This window comes from Ambystoma mexicanum, chromosome 9 (genome assembly GCF_040938575.1).
Source record: "Ambystoma mexicanum isolate Mex_15411 chromosome 9, UKY_AmexF1_1, whole genome shotgun sequence".
Lineage (NCBI taxonomy): Eukaryota > Metazoa > Chordata > Amphibia > Caudata > Ambystomatidae > Ambystoma > Ambystoma mexicanum.
Window position 1 is genome coordinate 979,897,682 of NC_090931.1, and position 25,115 is coordinate 979,922,796.

The 25,115-nt window shown below is 50.0% G+C and overlaps 1 protein-coding gene across 4 annotated transcripts in view; it reads left to right on the forward strand.

Annotated features, from left to right (window-relative positions):
- The first annotated feature begins 3,944 nt into the window (after window positions 1–3,944).
- The window catches only part of METAP1D (methionyl aminopeptidase type 1D, mitochondrial), a 1,748,106-nt gene continuing 1,726,935 nt past the window's right edge, over window positions 3,945–25,115 (forward strand). For 3 of the 4 annotated variants that reach the window (XM_069616212.1, XM_069616213.1, XM_069616214.1), the window contains exon 1: window positions 3,963–4,231. In XM_069616212.1, coding sequence (XP_069472313.1) covers window positions 4,145–4,231 — 87 coding nt within the window. In that variant the 5' untranslated portion in view covers window positions 3,963–4,144. Of the gene's footprint in view, window positions 4,232–25,115 lie in introns of all 4 variants that reach the window. The other variant, XM_069616211.1, reaches the window with a different exon arrangement.

The window sequence follows — 25,115 nt, forward strand, 5'->3', positions numbered from 1 at the left end:
GCCTACACTGTGACAGCTTCTGGAAGCCATCCCATTCTTTTTTTGAAGGGGATACCAAATATAATGGCTAATATAGGGTTGTAATATTTGGTATCCCCTTGATATTGAGGGGCAACATTTAACAAAGCACTGCTTAAACTATCCCTTGCATTGGGGAGGGCAGTACATCATAAGCCTACACTGCAACAGCTTCTGGAAGCCTTCTCATCCTTTTTTTGAAAGGGATACCAAATATTACAGCTAATATAGTGCTGTAATATTTGGTATCCCCTTGATGTTGAGGGGTAACATTTAACAACGCACTGCTTGAACTATCTCTTGCATTGGGGAGGGCAGTACATCATAAGCCTAGACTGTGACAGCTTCTGGAAGCCATCCCATCCTTTTTATGAAGGGGATACCAAATATAATGGCTAATATAGGGTTGTAATATTTGGTATCCTCTTGATTTTGAGGGGTATCATTTAACAACGCACTGCTTGAACTATCCCTTGCATTGGGGAGGGGAGCACATCATAAGCCTTCACTGTGACAGCTTCTGGAAGCCATCCCATCCTTTTTTTTAAGAGGATACCAAATATTACAGCTAATATAATGTTGTAATATTTGTTATCCCCTTGATTTTGAGGAGTAACATTTAACAACACACTGCTTGACCTATCCTTTGCTTTGGGGAGGGGATTACATCATAAGCCTACACTGTGACAGCTTCTGGAAGCCATCTCATCATTTTTTTTAAGGGGATGCCAAATATTACAGCTAATATAGTGTTGTAATATTTGGTATCCCCTTGGATTTTGAGGAGTAATATTTTACAACGATCTGCTTGAACTATCCATTGCATTGGGGAGGGGAATACATTATAATCCTTCACTGTGACAGCTGCTTCTGGAAGCCATCCCATCCTTTTTCTGAAGGGGATACCGAATATAATGGCTAATATAGGGTTGTAATATTTGGTATCCCCTTATTTTTGAGGGGTAACATTTAACAATGCTCTGCTTGAACTATCCCTTGAATTGGGGAGGGGAGTACATAATTTCTGTGCACTGTGACTCTGGGCCAGCCCAACAGGTGCTCGGGGCACCAACACAAAATTAATGTGGCAGGGATCACCCTGATCGTCGTGGTCACACAACAAGACCGCAGCTGCCGTGGGCTCCCGGGCAAGTAGCTGCTCTGTGATCACACAGAGGGCCAGTGGCCTTGAGGCACCCCATTACACATGCTGGTCTGGGGCACCCAGACCGCACCCAGACTAGCAGGGCCACAGGCCTGTGATCACAAGGGGTAGGCCTGCAGGCCCTACACAGTGAGACAGAGAGACAGAGTGCCATTACATTTAGTCTACCACCGTGGTATTGCACGTGCATGTGGAGGCTGATTCTTCCAGTCAGGTATGAGGCTGTCATGACAGATCCGTAGAGGGTGTGAGAAAAATGGTGCAAGACCCTCTTTTTTGTGAGGGGGGCCTGACTCTAGAGGGTGTAGAGAGGAATGTCAAGAGAGGATTAGAGTCAAAGGCCTAGAACAAGGGTAGGTTTTGACTCTAATCCTCTCTTGACATCCTTAGAGGGGCAATACATGTTCTTAAAAGGGAAACACCACAAATACTCCCACTATGCTATGAGATGTGTAATATATATATTGTCAGTCTCGTTTATTGTGTGATTTATCTGCGTTTCATGTCAACCCTGTAAAATGAAATATTATTTGTATGTGTTTTACGTGCCTGCCATGATGACTGCACCGCTACACAACACCCTCTACAGTGAACCCATCTATCGGGTCAATTTCCCTAAGAACGTAGTATTCCGGAGTATTTTTTCAATTTCCAAGCGTAGTTTGTGTACCCATTTCCATCACTTTTGGCAGCTGTGATTTATTCAGCTACTAATAACCAAATAACCCAACAAGTATTGGCAGCTGCAATTTTTTTAAGCTACAAATAACCATATAACCAACTAAGTTTCATTTAATTCAATGCAGTTCAGCTGACTGATCAACTAACAGTGGCGTACCGAGCCAGGGGTTAGGGGGGGCACGCTGCCACCCCACAGGCTCTTTTTAGAGCTTGACCGGGACTTTCGTTAGTGGGCCACCCTTCCCGTTCGGCACCTCAATGAGGGTGCCCAGCGAGAAAGGTGTCCCACTGGCAGGACAATGAGTGCTCAGTAATTCCTGCTCAGCACAGTAATTGTCCTGGCAGCAGGACACCTTACCCTTTCCGAAACCTTTGGCAGGACAATGTTCCAAGGAGCTCAGGGCAGCACCACAGGGGCTTGCAAGTTGCTCTGTGTCAACAGACATTTCAATGTGAGCCATTAGGCACTATTGAGAGGGAGGGGGTACTATTAGCAGGGACTTTTGTCCTTTTAGAAATGTGCATGGCTGGGAGTGATCAGGTGTTAGAAGGTTGCATAATGCTGCAGGCTTTATGAAATAATGACTATGGCTTTACCCAAGGGGGATTTGTTAGGCTCACATTAATCTGCATGATGCTATTGTGACTTCGCATGCAGGATGGGGAGAATAAAACCAAATCCATCCTCTTATTGCTCAACATATTTCTATAATGATGTATAGTCTAAAGTTAATAATGAAAGGGAAGTTTGTTATGTACTGTGCTTTGCTTCCAAGGCATTGATATAAATAAAGTATTATTTAAGCACATGAAATGCAAAGGGAAACCTTAATAAATATCTAAATAAACTAAAACTATGAAGACGTGCTCAGTTGCTTAAATTGTCTCCATCCCGGTTTCACTATTAACCAAAGTGTGTGATCCTGGGCAGATCATGAAATCAGACTGTGTCTTATCTGCAGCTCTGTAAGTGATTCACTTCAAAGCTTATGTGTTAATATATGATGCTGTTATTTAAAAAAAAAAGCCTGACTTGCTCCATATATAACACTTCAATTACGGTATTTTGCACCACAAAATTATTTGCCACTTGGCTTACTTATGACAACTTATTCTAAAGTCACTTGCATTATGCCTCCAAGTATCAAAGACTGATGATGCTCCTTGCAATGTGCTTTCTGTGAATTAATGTACGTTGATGTAATCCATATGCACATTAGTTAATGTGCACGTATTTTGCCCCAGAGCGCCTGGACAGATCTCTAATAGATGAGTTCCCTGCATTTGTAATGATTCTGCCGTTTTTTTGTTGTGTTAAAATGCGAGATGCCACTCGTAATGTTACTGAAAAAATAGATTGGTGCAGGGGTGGGCGGTTTGTGGGCGCGAATGAGACAACCTGGAATTGCTGCACTGCAGTTGAGGGGAAAGTAGCAGGAGTTTCACGTCGTTGTCCCCCCAGCCTCCCTGGCAATGCTGAATACTCCCCTAGCTGACTGGACAATATGGAACTCGGACGTTATGACGGTGTTGTGAAACATTTAGTACCCCATACCGAGGCTCGGAACTCTCCTACTTTGGTCTGCGATCTACAAAACAGCCGAAGTCAGGAGATACCGGATCGGTATGGGATACCAAATATTACAGAACACCGCCACTAAGAGTACAGACTAAACGTGGGTAACCCCGTAAATCCATAAGAAATCATCACAAGGAACAAGCTAGGTTTCCATAGCTCGCAGAAGAACGCCCGTACATATGTATAATCTATACATGCCAACATTCTCAGGCAGCTGGGAGGGAGATCTTGCCACAGAAATCGGGAGAGAGGAATTTTGCCATAGGACTGTATTGGGAAATTAAATATTTTAGGTGGGAGAAAGTAAAAAATGGCAAGGTTTGTGACTGGAAAATCGGGAGGCTTGGCATGTATGATAATCTTAAATGTAGGGAGCTTGTTGCAAGAGTCTAGGCTGTGTGGAGCGTAAAGAAGAAGAGACGAGATTAAATCATGAGACACTGGACGACGCATATTGCATGCAACGTAACGTGGGTTAAACAGGGTCGAGTACGCGTTGATAGGTCCGTTCCTCTAACAGAAACCAGTCAATGCTGTTTCTCTGAGTTGGGACACATTTGCGACTAGTAACTCAACCAAGTGGGGTGGGCGCTCTGGTGCTGTCTCTTCAAAAGATCCAGCCTCTTAGCTCCCAAACACCTCCCAGCACGCTGCACCTGAGGCGGGTTCTACTTGTGCTGAAGGCTGTACTTATCACAGAGATGCAGCTGCCTCTGTGTCCACTGCGCCACTCCCCCTCTCTCATCAAAGTATTCTTGTGGCAGCACGCCTCTAATCTGAGGCAGAAAGTAAGTGACACAATGTCTGCAAAGCCAAAGTAAACCACCAATTTCTCAGGTGCATACATGTTAAAATGGGTGATTGACCGGTCCTGCTTTTTTTTCTGTGCATTCTTGGGCTTGCAGTCAACACGTGCTAGTCAGAATGCAAAGAAAATTAGGAATGCTGGGCAAGCGGCCCCACGTTACAATGGGGCATTTTGGTATGTATTTAAGAGACAATATGTTGTAACTTTTAAAAATGTTACTGAACACCCAATCCTTTTTCTATGGCTTCATCATTAACAACTTCACCATAATTAGTTTGTCTTCTAATGATGTTAAATCTTTTGGTGGTGAGAATGTATCATGTGCAGATCTACATTATCATTCTCAACATTTGTGGCACTGGGTGGTCCGTACATAATCTGCACTATGTATGATTTGAAGGTAAACCTGCATTACCTCTACATCCCTCTTCCTTTCTCGGTACAGTTCTTCCTTTTAAGGTTTGCAGGCCCATTCACAGGAGCCATATGTCAACTTTTCTGTGTTCCCCTCTCCTGGAGGTATATAAATCATGGCCACAATCCCTTTTTAGTTTTGGCTTTAAAGTTGTGCTTTCGCCACCTATAAGCCGAAACAAATGCATTGGAGTACAGGTAGGGAGTGATGGCATCTAAGGAGGGACACGATGCGCGTAGGTGTTGTTTGGTTATTTACCCACCCATTGACTTCCCATGTCCTTGCTAATCCCTATGGCTATTCCCACCCACTTCTCATGCATGGCAACATTTCAAACCACCTTTGCGGGAGATTACGTCGGAAAAATCGGGAGCCAAAGATTTTCCAATAGGAATGCATTGGCCAAAGATTTATTTTAGGCGGGAGAATGTGAAAAATAGCCTTATTTTTCACAGAAAAATCGGGAGGGTTGGCATGGATGCTTCCTGCCCATGCCAAAACACAGCTTCCTGGGATCTCTTTGAACTAACTTCATCAAGTTTTAATATCAAACTTTGCACTCTAAGTGCCTGCCATGGTTTTTTCAAAGTTGTCTTTTCAGAGGTAATGGTTTAATTGGTGATGTAAACGTGCTACTGATGTAATAAAGATGTCTTAACCAGGTCTTGCTTCCGCGGCTTGATTTATAAGCAATATGAGTTTCCTTCACTGAAGTCCTGTTAAAAAAAAAAGCATTGGCAGAGCCAACGGTTTTGGCTTGTGTATAGGTGTTAGCTGGGCATTTTCCAGGCACTGCTATGGTATGCACCAGTATCTGTACCATTTTGAAACTGATACCATTAATGGCCAGTTAGTTCCATTATGGCAATGCCTGGCAAATACCCTTCCCATATCTACACAAAAGTCAAAACTGTTGGCATTGCCAATGCCTGGCAAATACCCTTCCCATATCTACACAAAAGTCAAAACTGTTGGCATTGCCAATGCTTGTTTAAAACATATCCTGTCTTCCAGATAAGTGGCTGCTCCTTATAGCAGGCTAAAGGGGCAACAAGAAGCTGCAAGGAAACATCGCTCAATCTGGGAGCCTGTGGAACGTGGACGTCAGGAGGAAACAGGACAGATTAACTCCAAATCCCTCATGATTGTCCCAGAGTGAGGTCCCGACCTCCATCCCAGGAATCCATTTAATCTTTTAACTAACACCCATACTCGCTCCACCCCTGCAGAGAGTATAATAGTTTCCCCACCCCCAGCAACATGTTTTTTGTTTCCTGCCTACCTGTCAGGATCTTGGGTGTGTGGCTGCGCCACCTGATGCTGCGCTGTTTCCTCTCCCTGCTGGGCTTGGAGGGGCACCTGTATGCTCCCTTGTGCCCTACCCTCCCTTCTCGGCTTCGGGGTACTTGGGAAGTTAGTCTTGCTGTGCAGGGGGTTTGGTTGAGCTGGCACCTGTTCTGTGGGCCCTGCTGGGTGGTCCAGCGAGGAATGCCCCGTTTTCATCTGCCCCGGTCGGAGAGTCGCTCAGAGCTTGGCCATTGGTGAGTGGGGGCAGGGACGGGGTTCTTTGTGTCGGGCGAGGTATTGTGGGAGGGGCTTGATGCTCCCTCTTCTGGAGCTGCCAGGTTGCTCCATTACCCATCTCCGATGCTTCTATTAGTTGAGCGGAGACTGGGACGGAGCTCTGGTGCCCGCGTCCACCACTACAGGCAGTCACATTATTTGTGGACCTCACGGGGATACAGCCATGGCCTGGTGTCTTCGTGAGGTCCCTGCTTTTTGAGACAAAATTAAGAAAAATAAATAATTGTGCGCTTGGCTGTGGCTGGTACAACATCGGTCGATCTTGCTGTGCTTCTTTCTGGCAGGCGCTTGAACGCCTCACGGCCAGTGGAGTAACTTTGCTGAAAAAGTTGGGGGGGACATGACATCTGAAGATAAGGTGCCCCAGCCAAATGAATGGGGACAAAATGGTGTGCCATGAAAGTTGGGGGGGGGACAAACACCCCTGTCCCCCCCTAAAATTACACTGATGCTCACGGCTGCCAGACTTGTTCTGGTTGTACCTGGTGAAAGGAGGGGCGGCCGCTGCATGGGCTGGCTTAATTGGAGTAGGTTGCATCTGGTTGTTCTTGCTGCCTTCTTTTAAGGGGTTCTACTTCAGTTCTTTTCGCTTCTGGTGTTTTGCTGTGCTGGTGCCTGGTGCTCTGCTCTTAAAGAGGGTCCTGCTGCAGTTTTTGTTGCTCTCTGCTGTGGACTTAAAGAGGTTTGTTCTGTTGCTTACCTGAAGTGTTCTTCCTGTTGTGCTTGGCTGCCATAGCTCCTGGGAAAATATGGTGTAAACTGTTTTCCTCTACGGTCTCTGACCAGTGTATCTTCTCCAAACGTAAGGGGGCAACTGCACTCTCGGATAAGTTGTTGGGCCGCATTTGATGGCAAACCGTAAGGAGGGAGGATATGTGGAAAAAGTCCAGGCGTTTCAAGACTCTGGTGTTGTCGTCAGCCGATGCTGAGGAGCCTAAAGGGAAGTATCTGGATAAAGAGGTGCAGGTGGCAGAATGCATGGGGTTTCATCATCCGCTCCAAGTACCTAGTGTGTCATCCGGTTCCAGGCCTCCATACAATCAGGGCGGGACTACCGTTGCTTCCTGAGATTTGGGAGGAAGTTCTGAAGCATTGTCAGGAATCTGAAAAGGTGGCAATTCCTTGCTTTTTATGCTTTACATGGAGAGGAGGGTGCGCATCCGCAGGGCCTTCAGGTGGATACCATTGTGTCAAGCCTGGTGGGTCACTCATTGATTGGTGGCTGAGGAGGTGGCCATCCAGGATCCTCTGGACAAAAAGGTGGATTTGGCCTTAAAAAAAGTCTTGTGCTGGGGCGCACATGGCTCTTCGGGGCTGCAGCATACACCACCTATACCACCTATACAGCTGAGACTACTTTTGGTGTTTCATAAGTTGGCTCAGCTTGTGCAGGAAGGGGCGGGCTGTGCTCCCCTGCTGCAGGCTATGCAGTCACAGGTGGAAGTGGAGCTCCTGGCGGGTTTGGCATGTGATGGGGTTCGTGTTGCAGCAGTGGCCATGGGGGATGCTCGGGGTGGCTTTGAAGATTGCATTTGAGGGCAAGATGTTGTTGGTGCTTCTCTAGAGGACAGCCTGCATTGTGTCCCCAATGTGGATAAGCACGCTAACCAGCTTCGTCTGCGTTCTGAGATGTAGCCCAGAGTTGCAGCTTATGGTGGCCACAAGAAGTTTCAGGGTCATTCTGTATCCAGGGGGAAGCCTCCTGGTGGAAGTCGGTCGAAAGGGCTGCAGAAATCTGGCAGACCCTTTATTTGGAGACCTTTCATTATTTTCTATTATGATAGTCATTGAGCGTGGACCTAGCTTCGAGAAGCAACAGAGCGCTTTACAGAGGCATTCACAAAAGTCCTGACTCCAAATGTGTTGTGGCACGGCTCCACTGATTCTGGCCTGCTCGGAGGGCCATCAATGACGATCTGTGGGCGAACAGGATTGTTCGGTGGGGATACCGGTTCAAATTTGTCTCAACTCCTCCGTGCTCGGGGGCCAGGAATGTAGTGTGGGCTCTGGCCATGACCCTGAGTGTCCTGGAACTAATGGAGAAGGGGACAATGCAGGAGGTTCCAAGGAAGGAGCGGGCCCTGGGGTTCTACTGTGTTATATTTCTGGTGCGCAAACCCAATGGCAAGTTTAATCTGATCATGGGCCTCAAGAGGCTGAATAAGTTTGTGCAGCGATGGAGAGTCTTCAGAGGATCATCCCATTGATCGAGAATTTTGACTTTTAGCGTCTTTGGATATTTAGGACGCGTACTGCACATGCCCATTCAGAGGTTGCATCGGAAGTATCTGCGATTTCTCTTCCTGGGAACGCATTTCCAGTTCTGTGCCCTTCCTTTAAGCCTGAAGAAGGCTCCCAGAGCATTCCCAAAGGTGCTGGGTCCAGTGACGGTGCTCCTTCATGTCAGTGGGATACAGGTGTTTCTTTATCTGGACGACTGGTGGATCAAGGCTTCCTTCAGGCGGCAGCTGATGGAGCATGTGGCCATTGTCTGTGGAGTATTGAAATATCTGGGGTTCCTAGTCAAATGGGACAAATCTTGTTTGGAACCTTCTCAGGATATACCGTATATAGGGGTCAGTTTTTGGACCACAAAGGGGCGGTTTCTACTGCCGCTGCACTGGGCAGTCGGCCTGCAGAGTCTTTTGGGGTTTCAGCTGAGCAAGGACTGGGTTACTGCCAGGGAAGTGGAAGTTCTCAGGGTGCAGAGTCACATGGCAGCGTGTGTCTTTGTGGTTTAATGGGCACTGCTTCACATGCACCCGCTGGTGTCACATTTGCACCGCTCTTGGAGGATGGATTCCCAAATGTACAAAGTGCGGATTGCCATTCGCCTGGATCTGAGGGTTCAGCTCCAGTGGTGGACGGGCATGGACAATCTGTTACAGGGGTTTTCGTTGATTCCTCCCTTAACAAACATTGTTACCAACGATGCAAGTGGCCTTGGGCGGGGGTGGGAGTTGTTTGGAGCCCAGAGTGCTCAGGGGCTCTGGACGCCAAGGCAGGCTTTACAATCACTCAGTCGGAGGAAGCTGGAGGCGATCTTCCTGGCTCTCAAAGCATTTTACCTTTCCATCCAGAGGTCGGCTGTTCTGGTCTGGACGGGCAATATGTCGGCATTGGTGTATGTCAATCGACAGGGTGGTATGAAGTTCATGTCGGGGGTGGACAGGGTCCAGGCCGATTGCCTGAGCAGGATTTTCCTATCGTCCGATTGGATCTTGCGCAGGTCTGTGTTTCACCTGATCGATCAGAAGTTCAAGTTGCTTGTACTGGACCTGTTTGCGTTGCCAATGGGTGCTCAACTGCCCCAGTTTTGCTCAAGCTTTCCATTTCTGGGGTCTTGGGGAGTGGATGCCTTGACACTGGGCTGGCCGCAACGGCTTCTCTATGGTTTTCCTCCAATCCCGCTGCTTCTCAAGGTGCTGCTGAAGATTTGGGAGTCTGGTCAGAGGTGGTTCTGGTGGCGCTGGTGTGGCCAAGGTGCTCTTGGTACCCTCTTCTTCTTGACCTGGCTGTGGCTCCTGGATGGTTCCCACCCTTGTTCCTTTGCCCGCTCTGGATGGGGCTGGGTCCTTCTGTCTCTCAGATTTTGAATTGGGGGGTGAGGGGTTTGGAAGTTGAGAGGTAGGGTTTGTGCAGACCGGGCTTGACTCCGCAGTTGTCAATGGCGATTCAGAAGTCTAGGCGTCCCTCAACGTTGAAGGTGCATGAGGCACATTGGAAGAACTTCGCAAACTACTGCACTAGGAAGTCCGTGAGGGCTCTGGACTGTATCATACCTTGATTGAGCAGTTTCTGCAGGGTGGCTGAGACTTGGGTCTGGATGTGTCCTCTCTACGGGCCCAGTGGGCAGTGAGCCCTTGTTCTCAATTTTGGGTGTGAGCGGTTGGTCTACTGGATGTTACAAAGTTTAGTCTTGTTCAATCACAGAGCTGGAATTAAAACACTTCATGTGGGAACTGGCTCCCCACCAACTTTTAGAAGGCATACGCATTAATCCTGGTCCCCCATATGCTCAAGCAGTGGTTACTGTTATTGAAGCCAGGGTAGAACGCTGAGAGTTGTGCATCATATCGACCGATTTCCCTGATAAATCTAGACAACAAAATCCTTGCAAGGGCGCTCGCTAATAGACTAGCTCCAGTTATACCATGGTGTGTTCTAGTGGATCAGTCAGGATTTATGCCCAGTAGATCCATGTCATACGGGCTTCTCAGAGTATTTGCTCTTCTCTCGGTCTTGGAGCAATGGACCCCAGTGGCAATGGCCCTCCTCAACGCAGAGAAGGCTTTTGATTCGATTGAGTGGCCTTCCTTTTTGCTGTCTTGAGGGGCATGGGGATGGGGGAGAGGTTCAGAAGTCTGGTGTTTCTGCTGTATGAGGGCCCTGTGGCACGTCTGCGGGTAAACGGTAGGGTGTCCGATCCTATTGAGATGGGTAGGGGTACACGGCAAGGGTGTCTGTTTTCTCCCCTTCTGTCTGTGCTGGTAATGGAGCTCCTTGCGGAGCTAGTCTGAATGAAGAACATTGATGGAGGGGTGCAATTGTGTGATCTCGCTCTATGGCGACAATCTGATTTTGTTCATAAGGGACCCCAAGACAAATCTAGCACCGGTCATGGACGATATCTTGGAGTTTGATGTTGAGCCCCGAGAAGAGCCCAATCAGTCAATCAAAATCAGTTATGTTTCCATTAACTGATAGTACTGATAAGTTCCCTGATGAATTCAATTTCCAATGGCATAAAGTAAAGATATTACCCAGTACCTAGGGGAAAATCTGGCACGGTCTCCTGAGGTGCTCTTTCGGGAAAACTATGGCCCAAAATTGGACCAAACGGGGAGGGCCCTTGGGAGATGGACAAGCCTGCCACTGTCCCTATATGGTAGGATAGCACTAATCAAAATGGTTATACTTCCCAGATTTCTATACACTTTTCACAATGTGCCCATGGTGGTCCCCTCCGTTTTCTTTAAAATGCTGAAGGCTGTTATAACACAGTTCTTGTAGCAAGGGAAGCACCCACGAGTGCGATGGAATAAGCTGGTGGCTCTGCTAGACAGAGGGGGGCCTTGCACTCCCTGACCTGGTATGACCCAATCCCCGATCGGGCACTCGTCCAGATCGAGAGGGGCGATGGTAGCGCCATTACTTCTGAGGCGGTGATCCTCACCTCATCACAATATGTAGGGAAAGCCCGCAATATGGTTGAGCTCACCTGCGAGGCGTGGCAGCGCATCAAGTGGAAGACAAGGGGCAAGCCCACTGCTTCCATCAAATTTATGCCAGGGATCCCTTTGACGGTAGAGAGGGCTTTCCCACAATTTATGGAAAAATCAGGACTCTCTTGCTGGTGGACCTCTTCCCGGGAGGACAATTCATGTCTCTGGAGGAATTTAAGACGAGAGGTGAGGTATCAGCGCTTGACATATTTATATACTTCAGGCTGTGCACTGATTTGAAATCTAGGCTTGTTGACTTTCCCGTGGATCCCCCTGTTGCGTTCTCTCCTGCATGTCATGCTCAACTCGGGGAGTCGTGCCAAACTGGTCTCTAGGTTAAATGCCAGCATCATATACAAGAAGGCAGGGTGGTCAGGGGATTCTCGAGGGAAATGGGAAGGCAGTTTGGGCACTCCCGTTACAGATGAGGCTTTGCATTATTGCTGGTCACAGACACGGAAAGATTGTTTTCAATCGTAATTTTAGGTTAATAAATTACAAATTCCTTCATCAGCACTATGACTCCAGTGGATATAAACAGGTTCTTCCCGGAGGCACCAGCTGTCTGTCAGAGGAGTGGTGGCTCTCCGCCTACATTCTTACACTTAGCTTTGCTCTGTCTGCTCATACAATCATTCTGGTCACACGTTTTTGACACAGTGGGGGGGGCTTTACTGGGTTACATGAAGGATCTGCCTGGGCACGGTAGGCGGCTTCTAGAGCTATTACTGTTGTTGGCAAAGAGGAGGGGGGCCATGTTGTGGGGGAGGGGACGTCCTCCTGAATTCGAGGAATGGAAGACTGACATTTTGTACTGGCATGACATTCAGACTGAAATGGGAGCCGCTATGCACCTAGTGACAAAGGCAAAGGACATTTGGGGACCCTATGTGGCCTATTTATTATCTACCAGGAGTGTTACCCATGAGGGCGTTGGACCTCTCTCATGCATACGCGTGGAAGCTGTTGACTCTCACCTTCGTCCCTTTGTTTTTTTCTTTTGTCCTTCTTGTTCAAGGTCAGTATTATGGGGCTGGGAGGGGGAGGTTTATTGCCATGTGTATTTAAGTTGGCATCATTTTGACAGTCTAACAGTCTGTTTGTGACATTTGGGGGTCGAAGCCTGCCCTGAAGGCTTCAGTGCCTATGATTATCAGTTCAATTAGGCAGGCTATTGTCTTAGCCAATTTTGGGGCGCAGATCTCTTTTTTTGGCTTCCGTTCAGGGTCTCCCTACAAGAGGAATGTCAGCATCTTGGGCAGAGGTAGGCCGATTCAGGAGATCTGCAGGGCGGCTGGGCTTCCTGGGCCAACCCACATACATTTACTGGACACTATCACCTCAGTTGCACATGCAAGGGTCTTCATCATTTGGGGAGGGGCTGATGAGTGGCGGATCAGCGACTCGGGGTGATTTGTTATGGTGTCTGGAAATAAAGTTGGTGATTGGGTTTTGCACTGCTTGGTCTGTTTTTGTGTCCATGGATCAATTTTTCACTATCATCTTTGGTATGCCTTACAAATAAGTACTGGAACGAGGAAGAGGGATGTAGAGGTAATAACCTGGATACTTGCTGGTAATCTTCATTACTCCTAGTCCTAGTCTTCCTTGTTGCAGTACTTACTAACCTCATCGCCCGTCATGGTATGGCGTGAAAAAACGTCCATGATATGTTAGGGGTTATTGAAGCTAACATTTTGTGGGGGCGGGGAGTATTGTACTCTGGAGGGTTGTGCCAGGTATCAGTGTTAGTTAAAAGATGGAATGCATTCCTGGGATGGAGGTCGGGACCTCGCTGGTAAGTACTATGACAAGGAAAAGTAGGACTAGGAGTAATGAAGATTACTAGTAAGAAACCGGGTCATCAAAGGTCTAGAGAATAGGCCCAGACGCTGATGGGGTCATACGTCTTGTAAAGTCATGTCAGAGAAATCCACTATCCTGTGGACTTCCAGAAAATTACGGATCTTAAAAACTCTGATCTGTGGCATGTGATAAAAATTGCTGATCTTCCTCTGCTTGGTTTCATAATAATACTACAATTAGCGGCAGCAGAAATGGGGAAATCTGGTTTGAGCGCTCAGCAGTTTGTATGTCTTCCTCTCACAGTGGATCCATGCTGCCGGAGCCCAGGTCTGAGATGGAGGCTGTGTTGATGGGTCTGCTAGATGGGACTAAAGGCATAAACGGGGAGGGAAGCTTTTGCCTGGTGTAGGCAGATTTTCACCCGGCTCATAGGGCTATTGTAAAGGGGGGGGCAGATAATATACATTCAGCTTTGGATGCACAAAGGGAAGATATACTAATTTTGTATGTTATTTTCCCTGAGCAGCGTCATTATGAAAAACATGTTGGTCACATTGGGTTATGGGATAAATTGTCACATTCTGATGATAGATCTGCTAGGGTGAATATGGGCTGTGTGTGGAAGCTGCTGTGGCTTTTACAGGACCTTTGATCCAATCCAAACTACCATACCCATAATCCTGCACTAGCACGGCAATACATCCATGAAGGCCATACTGAATGTGTCCGATGTGGCCAGATGTGGCCAATCAACCTGTCTCAAAGCCAAGTCCCCAATGGCCAGGATGTAAAGCAGACACAGATGAACATTCTGTGCTTCTCAACTGTTTTCCCAAAGCAGTGAGTGATGTCTGTCTCCAGTATTCTTCAGCATTTGTACTTTTGATCATGTTTGAACCCTTGATAACATGTATTTCGAAACTGGCTGTGGCTTAGCGCTTTGGTAGTGACATTCTGCTTTTTGGACTTTGCTATGACTTTTGTTTTTCCTTGTGCCTATGGGACCTTTTATTCTTTGTGTCACCCATGATTTCTTTCTTCTAGATAATGGCCTAGCATGCCTGGACTATGCACTGCAACTAGGGCTCTCAGTATACATGTCTGGGCAGTCTCCTTCGGTCTATGGACTACCTCTCCTTTTTTCCGTCAGTAGTTTTTTAAACATCTTCTAGGTGACAGTTGTCTTCTCAGTGTTGTGACAGTGAAGCTTCCAATGGTTGAGGACGGGCTCTTCTGGTAGGAAGGCTAGAGCGAAAGAGAAACGCATTGTGATGCAGGTAGTCTGCTCTTCCTGTAAATCCTCCTCTCCTCATAGAAAAAGGAGCAGAGTGTCCAAAAAGCCTTAAAAATCTAACTGTCCTTATTCTAGTTGAAGGAGATCGCGAATCACAACTTTATGAATCACAGTTTACGGGAAGAAAAAGGAAAGCAAAAGAAGTAAATCATTTATCACACTGACAAGACCTAAAGGGGAAATCTTTAAACCGAGACACTATGGCAGGGGTCCTAGAGAAACCGGAAGAAAGCATGGCTTTCAGTGCCATAGACTCCTCAGGGCTGAATGGGGACCCAAAGACCAAGCACTTCAAGTATACAACAAAAAGCGGGCTGCCTGTTATTTCACATATTAAAAAGATCATTAGAGAGTGGAAGCAGCCAGAAAACATTGCCATGCTGCGATCCTTATCAAAGTTTTTTTGACTCTGGGCAGAGGAAGAACCCATGTCAGAAAACATCCAGTGGACTATTGGATTCATTATTGTCTATCCAATTAATCCGAGTTTACCATTTAAAGAAATTCAACAGAAAGCCCTAGTCTGGGACATATATAATAATATTACAAATTCGTCTGAGAAGTCTTCATTTGCTACCTACGTGAAACAAGGTTTTCCTATTAATGTCCCATTTAATTATACTGTAAAAAGACACAAAAAAAAGAAATCATAATGCCAAGTTTAAACGATTTAGCCCGTTTGGAACGACTGCCAACTTTTGTCTGTGTGTGGTCTCTTACACCTTTTCAGGAGTTGTTGTCAAGTTAGCAAAGTTGGTGCGTGGGAGGTTTCACACGCGATTGGCCCTGTGCGAGCTGGGTACGTGTATTACTGGGGTGCGCGGGAGGTTTCACACGCGGTTTTGCTGTCAGCGGGTTACGTGTATCCAGTGTGGTGCGCGGGGAGTCCTACACGTGAATTGAATTAGCAGTGTGGGTCCTCCCAGGTGTCCCCTCTACCCCCTCCACAGCCCCTGCAGGCAGCCCACACCACAGGGGACTACCCTGCACCCCTGGACATTTCCCGCAGGCAGCCCGTCCACCATGGCCATGCCCCCCAGCCAGGCCACGTGTCACGTTGCACTAGTGATCACCAACCCATGTCCCCCAGCACCCCCACTCCCCAGCAGTGAGGGACACCTGCCAGCAGGCCCCCACTCATATCCCCCCAGCACCCCCACCCCCCAGCAGTGAGGGACACCTGCCAGCAGGCCCCCACTCATGTCCCCCAGCACCCCCACCCCCCATCAGTGGGTGGCACCTGCCAGCAGGCCCCCACTCATGTCCCCCAGCACCCCCACCCCCCATCAGTGAGGGGCACCTGCCAGCAGGCCCCCACTCATGTCCCCCAACACCCGCACCCCCCATCAGTGAGGAGCACCTGCCAGCAGGCCCCCCACTCATTCCCCCCCCCCCCCAACATGTCAACATGACCCACAATCATGGCCCTCATGGCCACCAAAATCCCACGGCACGCCACCCCTGCCCAAATAACCAAGCATAACATACACCCCTCATTCAAATGCCCATTACATGAAACAACCCAAATGGCATCTATGTACATCAACACATGTCCATCACACACACACTGGTTGTCATTGATTGTGTAAACCCACATTTTCACATACATTAACCCAATGAGCGAATCCCACACATGGAACTAAAATATGAAAATGTATTATGTAGAAAAATAAAGCAATGAAAGGATAACAAAATAGCAAACATGAAATGAAAAGCATGTGCAAAAGATGAGCAAATGAAAAGTACAACCAATCCAAAGTAATCCTAAGGAAAAATAGTCAAAACTCTCCCTCCTCCAACGCAAATCCAAAGGAAACGTAAAAAGAAAAATCATTAATCCATGTTCAAAATCAAATAAAAAGTTCAAATAAATCCATTGTCCAACTATGTACAATCCATTGTCAAGGGTCCATGAGCCCAACGTAAGAAATTAAACCTACCTAATAAAAAAAATATATACAAATGTGTGTGGCATAGTCCATTCACTACAAATCAAAGGAAAAGGAAACCTAACTCTAAAAACTATTTACAATGGCAGTGGGCTAGTCCGACGGCTCACTTTTCGATATCCCGGGCCAGGGCATCATCGAACTCCCGCTCAATGTCCTGGAGGCGGTCCTCTTCGAAGGCCCCGAGGGTTCGCAGGGACGATGACATGTTCACCTCCAACTCCCTGGGAATTGCCTCGAGGCACTCGGCCCGCCGCAGTGCCCTCCGCATGGAGTTCTCCGCCCTGACGATCGTGAGCCTCTTCCACCCGCTGCCGCTCCTCATCTATGGCGTGGCCCAACCGCTGCCACACGGAAGACACTTCCAATCCTGGGTCCACCTGCCCTCTGGCTGATGCCTGCCCCTCCGATGTTGATGTCCCCGAGCCATCATGGCTCCCACCCTGAGCCTGCTGCTGTGCCTGTGCCCTGGCTCCTGATGCCTGCACGTCCTCCTCTGGCTGGGGTGCAGTTGTTGAGGTGGCCACCCCTGCTGGACGTCCGACTCCCGACTGTGGCAGGGATGTGTCCTCCACCAGCCTGGCCACAGGGTCAGAGGCAGCTCCACAGTGTACCCAGGTGATAGATGGGTGGGAAGATGGCATGGAGGACGACTGGCGCATAGGGGGTTCAGGTGAGGAGGGGGTCGGAACAAGGTCCAGCAAACGGAGGAATCCGGCCCTGGTGACCCGTCCCAGTAGGTCAACGCGGTCAATGAGGCATTCAAGATGACGTTCAGTGTCCTCACGAAAACACTGCAGGTCACCTCGCATGCCCCGTTGACGCAACGCCATCCCACTTAGGACAGGCTCAATCCGGTCCCGGATAGCCACGTCCGCAGGGAGAGGAAGGCCAGTTGTTGTAAGCGGATCCCCTCCCTGAAAACGGGTCTGGACGTAGGCATCCCTGCTGGTGCAGGATGATGCAGTCACGGGATCGGGGACAGGATTACACACAGGCACCTCAGCGGCAGTCTGTGCTGCCTCCTGTCCTTGCCCCTGCACTGCACCACTAGCACCAGTGGAATCCCCACCTCCAGACCCCGTGTCTGTCCCTTCCACGGCCGCCTCCTCCACCAAAACCCCCACCAACCTGGATGACTCCGTGCCATCTTCCTCTGTCGCACCCTGTTGGGTCTCAGCTGCCCCTTCTGCTGCCGAGGAGTCCAACTCCAACCTTCGCCTTTTGGACCTACCCTCGGCAGCTGCGGCCTGGGACGCGGCACCGGACTCCTCACTCCCTGACGAGATGACAACCTGGGAGGGGAGCCGGGCCTTGCGTCTCCGGCTGGCGGTGCGATCCCTGCCGCCTTGCTCCACAGCACCCTCTCCGCCATCTTCATCAGTTGACGCTGCAGACAGGGAGAGATAGGACACAAGCATCAGGGCACTGTACAATGGACTGATATACACATGACAGTTGCACATGAGTGGCAGTGTCACACTTCAGATAGGGTATCACAATCCCCAACACACGTCATTTCAACTCACACACATGAGCAATTCCACAGCAATATTGCACCAGGCAGCACCATCCATACACATACAACAGCATGAGCAGCCGAAGGTGAGCCTTACATCACATGAAACACGGGGAGTGCACAAGACATGCACACACGCCACCACACTTACATACATGTGTACATCTTCACCAACTGTCGCAGTGATGAGATCGCCATCCATGTCACATCTGGCATTCAGCTTTCTACATATCAGTGCCACATGCATCCATGTTGCATCACAGTTGCACACTTGTCAAATACACACACATGTACATGTGCACAGTGCAGATACATGCAGCTGGAACCACCATCCATGTGTGACACCACAACCATGCCAACGTACATACACAGAAATTCAAACATGTGTGCTCCCACATCTGCATTTGGCCTGCATGCTTACCAACACATACACCACCAATGTGTCTCACACCTGAGAGGACTCACGTGTCAGCCTCACGCCCCTGTACATACACATCCCTACATGGCCCTACAAAAGCACATGTGCAACCTGCACACTACTGGCACACCACGACATGCACAGTGTCCAGTCAGTATGCATGTACACTTACCGCTCGACTCCAGACTGGTCTGCCTCTCACGGACCTGGACGTGGAGCGCTGGGCGTATGCGTTCCAGGATCCTCATTTGGTGGTCGGACAGGTGGCCCCGGCGCCCCTTGGCATCCGCTGCCTTCAAGAGGCGCCGGGCCTTGTTGAGGGTCCTGGACCTGAAGTCCTCCCAGCGCTTCTTGACATGTTGTAAGCCGCGGACTGCCACCCCCTCCGCGTTGATGGCACGCAAACCTCCAAAGAGGGCGTCATACTGCCCCAGGACTTGATCCACCAGGACACCAACTTCCCTGGCAGTGAAGCTGGTGGCCCTCTGCCTCTCTGGCTGGAGGTTGCCAGTGGTGCCAGATGGTGTTGTGCTGACATGGCAACCCCAGAGGCAGGAGTGGGTGGGCAACTGGGTCCTGGGGCTGGGCTGTGGAGCGATGTATCCGAGTCGGGAGTCTTCGGTTCCAGCAGGGGTGGTCACAGCAACTGCACCCCTGGCTGACGTGCAGGCAGCAAATATCAGGGCACGTGGGCAGCAGGCAGTCAGGCAGCAGCAGATGGCAGGTGGGAGCGTGCTCGGGGCACTGGGGGGCAGCAGGAGCGTTTTCTTCCGTGTGTTGTTGCATGGCCAGCTTGATACAGAGTGATTTGGCACATGAAAAAATTGCACGTCAGCGTGTAATTGGAGGAAAGGCCCTTAGCGCGTGAGCGCGTCAGCACACGTACGCGATTTCATTGGACCAAAGGCCCTTAGCGCGTAAGCGCTTCTGTGACGTTACGCCCGCGGGCGTTTCCCTCGTGACGGGGGCATAGTGGTTCAGCACGCGTGAAAAAACTGCACGTCCGCGTGTGAATGCGTGTAATCCGAGGAAAGGGCCTGCGCGCGTAAGTGACGTGATGCGCGCGGGCGTTTCTATCAACACGGGTGCATTTCATCGTATACGTCCAAAAACTGCACGTCCGAGTGTCAGCTCGTGTAATTGGAGGAAAGGGCCTTAGCGCGCACACGCGTAAGTGACGCTGTACGTGTGGGCCGCTTTAAAAGGTACGTGTAGGACCCCATTTCCTTGTACGTGCTCTTCGTGGACAGCGTTTGGGTGAATTCTGTACTTCTTGTCGGTTCACACGCGATTACTTCACAACGTTTCAAGTTCGTACTCCCTGTTACCTCTGACAGCGTTCATTTTTTTTTGTTGGGCCTGTTTCCTCAAACAGCGTTCACTTCTTCTTTTGTCCTGTCTCCGCAGACAGCGTTCAATTCTTCTTTTGGACGGGGCCTTTTTTTTCACATTCTTTTTCCAGGCAGACGGTGAGTCGCGCACGCATTTACCAACTGTGCTTGCCCCGTGTGTCGCGTACCCCTTCAGAGGTCATTGCAGGCTGCGTGTAACACGCGTACGCTTATTTTTGTGTTTCTGGGTGCCACAGCGTAGTGCGGGTTCATTTTTCCTCGCACGTGGTCTACGAGGGGTTGCGTGCACGTTACTTTTTGTTTTCGGGGTGCCTGTGCGTTGCGTGACCCGTCATCTTCCCCCAGTGGTCACAGACAGCCTTGCTAGAGCACTAAGGTACAAATTCCATCTAGTACCCTACCCCTTTCAATTGTTTACGGACAACAACATCAGTGCCATGGTTGGGAGGCGACCAAGCGGTAAGGGAGGCAAAGGTGGCCGACCTCCAAAAGGTGGGCGTGGTGGGCGTGGTAGGGGACGTGGCCAGGATTTGCAGGGTGCCCCTAGACTCCCATGTGTGGAGGACCAATCAGGGACACCCATGCTCTCCCTCCCCCCCCCCATGGTTGAGGGAAACGTGGCTGACACCATCCCAGCTCAGCCCTTGTTGGACCAGCCCATTGTGGCACCTGACCCGGCACAGGATGACTTCCTGGTCAGCAAGTCTAAGCCACGTGTGCCGATGCAAGTTGGTGTCACCAGGCCACGTGGATCTGGGGCAGCAATGTCATCTGCTGCCCCAAGTAGGCAGGGTGGGGAGGCTGCAGGGGCAGCTGCAGCTCTATCCACCCCAGCTCTGAGTCTCCCAGCCGGGACAGTATCGGTCCGGTCCATCAAACTGACGTTGCCCCTGCCAACATCACACTTCAGCCAATGCCTGCACCAAGACCTATGGTCATTGTGCCTTCGCACACTCCCAGTACCCAGTCCACCTGCGCTTCTGCCCCTACTGACCAGAGCGGCGCAAAGCCACTCAGGCTCTGCTCCACCTATGAAAAAGAGGAAGAAGGGTGCTCTGGCACTACAGGCTGAGACCCCAGATATGGCTACACAGTCCGGCACGTCAAGGAAGCCTAGCTTTAATGACGCCGAACTTGATGCACTTGTGACCTATGTGTCGGCACATAGCCGCGAAATGGTGGTGACTGCAGGGTGCAAGCCACACCTGGTCAACGTAGGGCACACTGGCAGACCATCGCGGACCGCATAAGTGCCCTTGGATTTGTGAGGCGCACAGCTGATGATTGCTACAAGCGGTGGAATGCCCTGAAACGCAGAGCAAAGAACAAGCTGGCCTCAACTCATGCCGCTACTCTGGTGACTGCCGGTGGGTCTCCACCAGAGGACAGCGAACTTACAGAACATGAGTTTGTTGCTGGGACCTTCGTCACAAAGGAACAGATCCAAGGCGTGGGAGAGCTATCTGATTACGACGCATTGTCCGGTGAGTCCCCATGCATGTGTGTGTAATCCATGTGTATGTTGTTTGGGTGACGGGTTCTGATTGAGTGCCAGGTGAGGGTGTGTACCCCTGAGTGTTATGGGTCACCCATGTGCTTTCTCCAATACATTCACGTGCCTTTGATTTGGGTATGACAGTATCCCTTCTGCCCACAGTAGCCAATTAGCCCCACATTACTGCTGTTGCAATTGAACTATCATCTTGCAACAACATTGTTCTGATTTTTTTCTGTGTTCGTTCAGGCTGATTGTTTAGATTATCCCATTTTTCATATGCATTTTTCATCCCTAATGCCACATATGTGACATGCTTCTGTCATTGTTTGTACCCCACATTGTGCCACTTTAGGTACCTGGTTATGTGAATCATTAGACCATTCAGGGCGGGGGAGTATTGGCCTGCTGAAATTTATTTTTAGGGCCTGTTTGCATGTGGAACATGATAGTTGTTTCCTGTCATGTTGAAGTGCACAACCATTGATGTGTACATCTGCCTACATCTTATTGTACACTGGATGTGTTGCAGTGTGTGGCACATGCATATTTTGCAACACTATTCTGCATTAATCTTCTCATCATGTCCATGTGACATGGATGTGTGACAGTACTCATTCACTGACATATCGTTGTAGTTGTCTAATTTACCATAGCTATGCTACATGACATCTGTGTGCTGGCATGTGTCATGCATGTGTATTGGACATAGCACTCACAGGCTGATGTGTGATGCCAGTGCTACACGACATGCTGCAAATGTGTTGCTTTTCAATCTTGGTGTCCTCATTGTCTGCCTTTTTGGCTCCCCTTCAAACTCATTGGCAGTGCATGCATGCCAGGGTTATAGTCATGTGGGACATGTGTAAACCATGTACAGGATCTCTGTCTTGTCAGGCCTATGTGTGTGCTATGGTGCTCGTGCCTGTTTCCATTTCTTGTATTTCATGTTTTTGCAGGTGACGACGCACTTGATGCCGGTGAGGTTCAGGAGATGGTGCAGACCCAGGAGGATTCTCAGCCACGACCAGGCACCAGTGGGGGACGTGGTGTGGTGGTGGGTGAAAACACTTTGGTACTGCAGACCATACTGTCGAGGGGTGTCTCTGGGTGCAGCTCCCCAGACCTCTATTCAGGTGCTGAGTCGGATGATGAGACTTATGTGCTGTCGCAGGTCAGTGCTTCTGGCAGGGATTCTGTTCTGTCCAACCCACCTGCACCAGGGGTAGAACCCTCTATGGGGATGTCAGTGTTGGTAGGTCTGCCTTTGGCGGTTACGGATGCAGGGTCACACTCCACAGCGTCTAATCCTGATCCTGGGCCAGCAGATCAGAGGGGGAATGCAGTCCTGCAGCCTCAGGTAGTGTCAGAACAGCAAGGTGCAGATCGCCTTGCCCCGAACAGGTGTGGTGCCTGCCGACGCGGTGGCCGTGCGCCACCAGGCAATACTGTATGGGAAAACTCCATGTACGGTATAGCAACCCAACAGGCAGCATCAGTAGAAATGATGGCTCAGGCAATGGAGAGGGTGGCCACTTCCATTACCCCCCCCCTGAAAGGCAGATGGAGCAACAACAGCAGGCAACAGACTCCATTTGCCAATCACACAGGGAAGACATGTTGGCGTCCAACAGGGACCAACAGGCGGCACTGGAGACTCTGCGCGAATCCATATCAATAGAGTCACATGGCCACAGGGAAGCCCTGAGGGTGGAACTCCATAACCTCAGGTAGAGTCTGCTTGAACTTGAGGCTTCCCGAAATGTTAGGGCAGAACAGCAGCTGGAGCAGCTCACGTTCGCTCTCAGCTGAGCTGCAGGCAACAAGTGAGGAGATCCGGGCATCCCGCGAGGCCATGCGTGCAGAAGTGCAGGCAACCCGTGACGTGCTGCATGGGGATCTCCGCACTTTAATCCTCCAGAATCAGACCTTCCAGACCCGCATGCTTGCTGCCATGGAGGACCATACCAGGGGTTTGCGTGGGCTGCCTCCCATAGTGCCACCACCTCCTAATGCAACAGCAGAGGGTGAAGAGAGCGACAGCAGTTCTCCCACAATGGCATAGCTGTGCAGGCCATGAGCCCATGGAGGTATTTTTTTTTTCACAACATCCACGCAGGTAGGTGTTGGTGTGCACCCTGTCCTCGAACCTCCTGGGTGGTGTGTTGGTGGTAAGTATTTGTTCATGTGTGCTGTTTGTTATTGATTACCGGGAGCATATTGTCTGTGGGCAGTTTCCATTTGGGACAGTACACTTTGTGACACTTGTGTCAGGTCTTGTGCATTGCTTTGTTTGCTTTCACATTGCCAGGCCCTGGCGTGTTGCAACGTTGTGCAGGACAAATGCTGCCACTATGATCCTGCACACTACTGGGGGCGCGTATAGCAGCTTCCCACCAGAGCGGTCAAGGGAGCAAAAGTGTGACTTGAGCACTCCGAATGTGCCCTCCACTATGCCCTGGGTTGCAATATGGGCTGTGTTGTATCTTACCTCGGGTGGTGTGGTGGGGTTCCGAATTGGCGTCATCATGTGGGTGCTCAGTGGGTAGGCACTGTTCCCTGGGGAGGTGATGATGGGTATCATTAGTGGGGTTTTGACATTACTCGGTATCTGACATGCATGCATGTGCAGGGGCATTTATACTCACCAAGCAGCCATGTATCGCCATGCCGCCCAGCTTCTAGGTCCCAGTTTAGGGTTGACATTCTGTAAATGAAACTGTCATGGGTGGACCCTGGATAGTTGGCATATACTGAGGTGATGATTCCCTTGGCATCACATACTACCTGCACGTTGATGGAATGCCAGTGCTTGCGGTTTCTGTAGATGTGCTCAGTTGCCCTGGGTGTACGTAGAGCCACATGGGTGCAGTCAGTAGCACCTAGCACTTTGGGGAAGTGTGCCACCCCGTAAAAATCCTGGACAACAGCCTGCCTTTCTGCAGGTGTTCTGGGCAGGTATATGTGCCTGCAGACTGATGGGCGTGCAGTCATGATGGCCAACACCTGGTGCAGGCAGCGTGACTGCGTGGCCTGTGAGACCCCCCCCCACTATGGCACTTGTCCGCTGAAATTAACCAGTGGCCAAGAAGTGCAGTACATTGAGCACCTTTTCCAAGGGGCTCAGTGCTTGGGAGCACAGGGTGGGTGATGTGAGGTCATCCTCCCACTCACTCACCAGGTCGAGTATTATGTGAGGTGGAAACCTGTACCTCCCATACACCTAGTCATCAGGCATCCCAAAAAAACTGGTTCTGGGTATAAAAATTCTGGCCCTGACTATCCTCCTCCTCCTCCGGTATCCCACGACCACTGCTGCAATGAACGGTATATTCATGTTGGCGTCTGAGCTTGTTTGTTGTTTGCGCGCACATTTATGCTCCGTAGGTCCACGTACGCCTGCTTCCTGCTGGTGTACGTGTTTCCGGATTAGCACGTCTTTTTTGGAGCACACGTTAGCCCCGTTCGATTCCATGAATATGTGTTGTAGGTGCGCGTGTGGGCGTTCCGCGCATTTGCCTCCTGTACTTCCCCCGTGACGCACACATTTACACACGTTGTCATGTCACGCGGGAGACTGGGGTCTGCCGCTCCCATTTCCTCCTGGCGAGTCTACCCGCGCGTTCGCGTCTGGGGACTCGCCGGGAGGGGAGCAACGGATTACAGGGCCGGCGGCCTTCGGCGCATGCGCGGAGGTCCTCTCTCTCGGTTCCGCGCATGCGCCGTGGGGGCTTGCCTTCCAAGCCTCGTTCTGGGTTCGCCGGCGCCCGGAAACGGAACGGTTTGCGTTCCAGGCCTCTCGGGCGC